Below are 6,514 nucleotides of genomic sequence, written 5' to 3' on the forward strand. Positions count from 1 at the left end.
TTTTGTCAATTTAATTGCCGCAAATGACTATTAGCAATCTTGTGTGAAGAATTAAGAAGTGTTATAATATTACACTTACACATATGCATCCAGAAACTTATTTATAATTTGTTAAACAAAGAATTATTATCCTGACTAAATGAATTTCATGAAATCTCCTAGTAAGTGGTTTATTTAAATAATCCTGACTGTTAAATTGTGTTAGCACTAGCTGACGATTAACTTCTAGCCCGAACTGTGAATTTACAACAATAAAAAAAAAATGACGCCACGTGGTTCGCGTTGAACGAAAGTCCGCACTTTTTCCGATTAAAATCCCGCGCGGATTGGGAAAACTGGGCGCCGTCGGTTACGATTGATTGTCGTTAAACAAAGGCCTCCTCCCTTTTATTAACTACCAAACCAACTAATTTAAACTAGCTCTTGCCACGTTTTTCCATTCACAAAAACACATCCAGACTGATGCTTAGGTATGCTGCCCAAAACACATCCAGACTGACGCTTCGGTATGCTGTCCTCTGTTTAACAACCAACCCTCTAACTAAAATCCCCTAGCGCTGCTAACTGTCCAACTATCCAACAAGCGTTACCGTGCACCTGGTTACCTATGTTTAACGATTTTTTTGATGATTTTTTTTTTCTTTCAAATTCAAATTATCAAATGTGATTTCGCGCCGCTGTTAATTAAATTCAGCGCGAAAATTTTATTTAAATTCGGTCACCACAGGGTTAAATACACCAACGGTGAAAAAGTTGATACGATCTTGATTTTTGGAGAATGCGGAAAAAATGCCCCTGCAGCAGTACTACGAAAGAAGATTGGCGACATTCATCCGACCAAATCTTTAGATGTTTAGAAAAAATGTTAAGACAAAATTCTTGTAATTGAAGCCGTAGACAATGACCCGCATGTGAGTCAAAAATTTATAGCACGACAAGTAGGAATATCTCAATTTTCCGTTTCAAAAATTTTGAGAGGGAATAAGTTCCACCCTTACCATGTGACATTAGTACAAGATCTAAAAGAAGAAGACTTTTCCAGAAGAATACAATTTTGCAATTCGATGCAACTTGGACAACAAGTTTTTATTCGAAGTTTTGTTCATCAATGAAGCAAGATTTGGCAATAATGGGGTTGTTAATTGCCATAACTGTCACTATTACTCCCAAAATAACCCAGACTGGATTAGACCAGCTCATTTTCATAATGTTTATTCCATAAATATGTGGGCTGGTATACTGCAGATTACGTAATTGGCCCATACTTCTTCAAAGCCAACTTAACAGGACACAGGTATCGACAATTTTTGGAAAATAATTTTTCGGAGTTATTAGAAAATGTTTGAGACGTTTGCAAATAAGTGGATTGGCAGAGGCAGTGCGAAGGCATGCCCCCCTCGTAGTCCCGACTTAACACTTTTAGATTGTAAAGGGGGTTGTCAAAGAACAAGTTTACCAAAGTCCTATTCGTAATTGTGAAGATTTAAAAACCAGAATTAGAAATGCATGTGTTGCAATAACTTCAGAAATACTTGCCCGCGTCAGGTTGTCTTGCTTAAATCGCATCGAAATGGGTGTTGGACAGGAAGGAAGGCATTTTGAACAGTACTTACGCTAGTTAAATTTATTTAATTGTTCAATTTGTTTATTAGATTTCTTTGAATTAATATGTTGATGTTTTTTTTTAATATTTCATTTGTGAAATTTTGATTGACGTGTTTAAGAAACAGTGACAACTAGTAAGGACAGTACCTACGTTGATCCTAAAAATGTATGTGTGTCTACCGCTATTCGTATATTCATTTTATAGATTTGTTTGTGTGAATCAAACCTTCTTAATTTCAGACTTCCATGTTTTTAAAATATTGTTACGAAATAAACCCTAACGCCGCCCCGGTACGACGCCTATGTGTTTTCTAGTATGTGCGGCGATAATGGGTGACTCATCGTCGGTGACGTTGGCCGGGCGGCGTTCGCTAAAGAAAAGCTTGGAAGCGGAAATCGCGATGGGTATTCCAGAAAGACCTTGATGACGGAACTTCTAGAAGGAGATTATGGGTTTAAATAGAAGCCGCTTTCGAGAACGAGGAGTATTATTCAGCTAACGAGTCGAGTCCAGTAAATGTTGAAAAGCGAGTCAAGTTCGCCGGAATTATGTTGTACACAATCGCTGTGTAATTAGTCGTCTAAATTCGAGTTACAAAGAAATAAATTGTTGAGTTTTACCCATCGATCATCGTAACAATATACATTTTTTATCAAGACTAAGATTTTTTGTAGGAAAGGTTTTGTTGTTACCTATGTTCCTCATTAGCTTATGAAAGCAGTCTGGAAATCTTATAGTTTGCAGCATAGCCTGAAGTGTGATTTTTTTGATTTTGTAATACCTCATTATTAGCTCTTTAAAACTTAAGAACAAGTTATTTGTAAATGGAAAAGTTTTTATATACGTCGTTTATTATACGTATATCCCTTAAAAACTGAAAACACCCTTGATTATCAAGAGAAAATGTTGTTTTCTGAACTAAAGTTGTGTACACAATTTTTCTCTAAATAAAACAACTTCACTTTCCAAAGAAACAAAACGTGTTTTTGTTTTCAGTAATTTGACTTCGTCTGTGAAAATTTTTAAGAAGTAATTTTTCACATAATTGCATCTTTCGTCATATTGCAGTCAATAGATTTCGATTCAGCAAGTGTTTATATGCTTCTGTCTTGCTGATTATTATAAGGAATCCAACATTAACCACAACAATGGTTATATACTCATAAAGCACGTAAATTTACAAGCATCAGCACGTTTAGTGAAAAAACACTTTTACATTCTCTCAGTTTCTAAACTGTTACCAAATGTTGCTGTGCAATGTTTTGATACATGTATTTAGATACTTTTCGCATACTAATAGTATATTGTTTTATTAGGAGCTAAAATGAGACTTTTCGTGGCGAATCTGTAGGTTTGACGGCCGAGCGCGCGAGGCCGGCAATTACAGATGAGCCACGAAAAGTCATTTTTCTCCGAATAAAACATGCTATTTTTTCTTCAAACGTCTGCAATTCAATTAGAGAAGTAATTTAAAAAAATGGAATTACATATCAATTCTTTAAAACGAATGAATTAAGTTAACTGTTACTATGGTTTTTCAGTGTGCTTTGGAATGATTTGTATGCTGTTGCTATGGTTTTACTTTTGCTGCCGCCTGTAGCGGCAGCAAAAATTTTTATCTGTCGGTGGTGAGGAGCGGCTGAAATGTCATACTTTAAGTTCATTTGTTGAGGTACATAAAGTCATGTTTTTTTGACGTTTGAAGAAAAAATAAATTGTTGATACTATGAAATTTTATTCAGACAATTTAACGCATATGCAAATTTGACTAGTAAAGTTGCTGCGTTTTACTGAAACTGGCCAATTGCCGGTAGCCTGAGAATTCTTGATCCAACAATACTGTATTCAGGTATTCTTGATAATTGACAATACAACTGAGCGATTCTCAACCTTTTAGTCTTCACGACCCATTTACCAATAACAGTTTTTATCGCGCCCCCCCCCCTCAAAAATTTGCTCAAAAATTTTGGGAGCAGAAAGCATGAAACCTAATAAACTTAAACGCCATTTGGAAACGCTTCATAGTGAATTTGTTATTAAACCTCGACAAATTTTCGAATTAAAATTGAAATCATTTGAAAAGCAAAAAAAAAAAATCTTTGTAAATGAAAAAGCTTTACTTGGATCGTACAAAGTTTCATATAGCGATATGTAAAAAGCCGGATACCATTGGCGAAGAACTTATTCTACCAGCTGCAATTGAAATTGTAGAAACTATGTTTGGAGATAATTTTACCAAACAATTAAAGTTTGTACCTTTATCAAATGACATCGAATTGGTGATATAGCTAACGATGTACAGCATCTGCTTTTTGAGAAATTCCATGATAAATTATTTTCAATTCAGCTTGATTAGGCAACAGATAGCATTAAAGATGCTCATTTAATTGCCTATGTTCGATTTTGTGCTGGCGCTCAGCAGTAGAAGAACTGCTTTTCTGCAAACCAACAGAACTCAAAGCAACAGCACTTACATTATTTGCTACTTTAAATGATTTTCTAAACGAAGGAAACATAGAATGGAAAAATTGCGTCGGAATATGCACCGATGGTGCTCGTGCAATGTCTGGAAAATTCCAAAGTACCTATGCAAACACTTGTGAAACAAAAATATCCACAGTGGGTTTGGACGCATTGCATGATCCATAGAGAAGCTTTGGCTTCCAAGGAAATGAGTCCTGGTTTGAATATTGTAGTAACTACGGTTCTGACAGCAGTAAATTATATAAAAATGAGATTCTTAAAAATCAGATTATTTTCTGAACTTTACAAAGACATGGGTGCAGTACATTCATCGTTATTTTTTTATTGCGGGACAAGATTGTTGTCACGTGGAAGATTTTCGCAACGTGTTTATGAGTTAAGAGAGGAAATCGCCATTGATTTAGTAGAGGAACACAGACTGGAAGTCGAGAAGTGTCGAGATTATTAATTTGTTATAAAATTGAGCTACTTGGTCGATATTTTCGAGAAATTAAATATTTTGAATCTTCAACTCCAAAGAGCAAACACACATATGTTGGATACTAGTGATAAAGTTACTGCTTTCTGTAGAAAATTGGAATTGTGGAACAGAAATGTAAAGCAAAAAACAACTCATATGAAAGTTGTTTTTGTAACCATTGAAAATCATCTAGCCATGCTGGCAAAGAATTTTACAAAGTATTTTTTTGCTGATGAGAATTTGCTAGCAGGTTGCGAGTGGGTTGGGGATCCATTTCAAAACACTCCTGACGGCCTTTCAACTGCTGTAGAAGAAATGTTCATAGGCTTCCCGGCAAGCGGCGAAATCAAAAGACAATTTAGTAACAAACCACTCTTTGAATTTTGGGCAAGCTTGGATAATGAGTTCTCTGCGCTGAAAACAAGAGCGCTACGTATACTATTACCATTTTCAACATCGTACCTTTGTGAAACCGGATTTTCTACGATGGCTGCATTGAAGACAAAATATAGATCTTGGTTGAATGTAGAGAAAGAACTTGGAGTGTCAATTTCTCAAATTAAACCGCGTTTCGAAAAGCTTTGTGCGGCTAAACAGGCTCAAGGGAGTCACTAATGATCATCACTATTGCTGCATTTTTATTTAATTATTCAGAATGAATTTTATTTACTTTTTTAACAATATATTTAATTTTTTGTAGTAATATATTTATTATTTTTTTAATTATACTTTATTTTTTCTAAAAAATATATTTTCTTATTTGCTCGTGCCCCCCTTCTAATGTTGAGAATCGCTGGTGTAAATTATATTTCAAAACAATCGAAGCACTGTAGAAAATTAAACATTTAAAAATAAAGGTAAACGAAATATTAATATTCAATTCCTTCAACAAAAAACAGTTTTTATTGAACTATGAAATGATGCAACACAATATTGACATAGCCATTGTTACTGAACATTGGTTTAGTACCCACAAAATGACAGCCCTAAAGTTCTCTGGGTATAAAGTCAGTCGCCACTTTTGTAGAAGTCGTTACATTCATGGTGGTGTGCTAATTTTAATAAAGGACAGTTTAAGAGCAACTGAAATCACACAAGTAACAAAAATATCTGAAGAAAAAACGCGGAACTAACGACCATCAGAATAGATTCTAATAAATCTGTAATATTAGCCGCCTACAGATCACCATCTGGAAACTTAAATGTTTTTCTAGAGGCACTAAACGATGCTTTAGACATAATTAATGAATTATATTCATATGGCAATGTCTATATAGCGGGGGATTTTAATGTCGATTTTTTAAAGGACAGTTCCGAAAAATGAGCTCTTGCAGAATTACTAGAAAAATTTGGACTGCAACCCCAATTCAGCGAACCTTCTAGAGTTACAAAAACAACAGCAACTTGTAACGACAATATATTTGGTAAAGAGAATAAATACTACACCTATACAACCTTGAATTGGTTCATATCGGATCACCAGCAACAACTTATGGTAGTTGAGAATAGCATTCAAGAACCTAAAAGTAAGAAACAAAGAATAAATGTTAGGAATATACGAAAAGAGAATATTTACCGTTTCAAGTCCTATCTGTTTGAGTAGATTGGAGTCATCTCTTATGTCAAAAACATGCTCCTGAGGCATACGTAGCATTTGACTCTCTATGGATGTCGCTATTTGATATATGTTTCCCTGAAAAGGATAAAACTATTAAATCACAAAGTAACAAATTTAATAAATGTTGGCATTCGCAAGAATTAATGGATATGAAAAAAATCCTGAAAGCACTACATGCAATCGTTACTTCTAAAAGAGGTAAGGAATACTGGAAAGCCTACAACTGCTACAAACAAATTTATTTAAAAAAAAATTCAAGAAAAGATCAGAGAAGAAAATATGTTTCTAGTGCATCAAATAAAACAAGAAAAATATGGGAAATCATCAACGGTGATAGCAAAGCGGC

General features: G+C 34.6%; 2 protein-coding genes across 2 annotated transcripts; both read left to right on the forward strand.

Annotated features, from left to right (window-relative positions):
- The first annotated feature begins 4,154 nt into the window (after positions 1 to 4,154).
- Positions 4,155 to 4,538, forward strand: LOC135144556 (protein FAM200A-like). The gene has a single exon (XM_064076578.1). The coding sequence runs from the start codon at positions 4,155 to 4,157 to the stop codon at positions 4,536 to 4,538; it is 384 nt and encodes a 127-aa protein (XP_063932648.1).
- Positions 4,539 to 4,622: 84 nt separating this feature from the next.
- On the forward strand, positions 4,623 to 5,165 carry LOC135144557 (zinc finger BED domain-containing protein 5-like). Its single transcript, XM_064076579.1, has one exon. It carries the CDS (start codon positions 4,623 to 4,625, stop codon positions 5,163 to 5,165), a length of 543 nt encoding a protein of 180 aa, XP_063932649.1.
- The last annotated feature ends 1,349 nt before the right edge of the window (positions 5,166 to 6,514 follow it).

The sequence above is a fragment of the Zophobas morio genome, unplaced genomic scaffold (assembly GCF_036711695.1).
Source record: "Zophobas morio isolate AGI-343-1 ecotype UQ-CSIRO unplaced genomic scaffold, CSIRO_AGI_Zmor_V1 ptg000108l, whole genome shotgun sequence".
Taxonomy (NCBI): Eukaryota; Metazoa; Arthropoda; class Insecta; order Coleoptera; family Tenebrionidae; genus Zophobas; species Zophobas morio.

Excerpts from the sequence above, each read along its gene's own strand:
- LOC135144557 (XM_064076579.1), top strand. The coding sequence starts at position 4,623 with ATGTTGGATACTAGTGATAAAGTTACTGCTTTCTGTAGAAAATTGGAA.
- LOC135144556 (XM_064076578.1), top strand. The coding sequence starts at position 4,155 with ATGGTGCTCGTGCAATGTCTGGAAAATTCCAAAGTACCTATGCAAACA.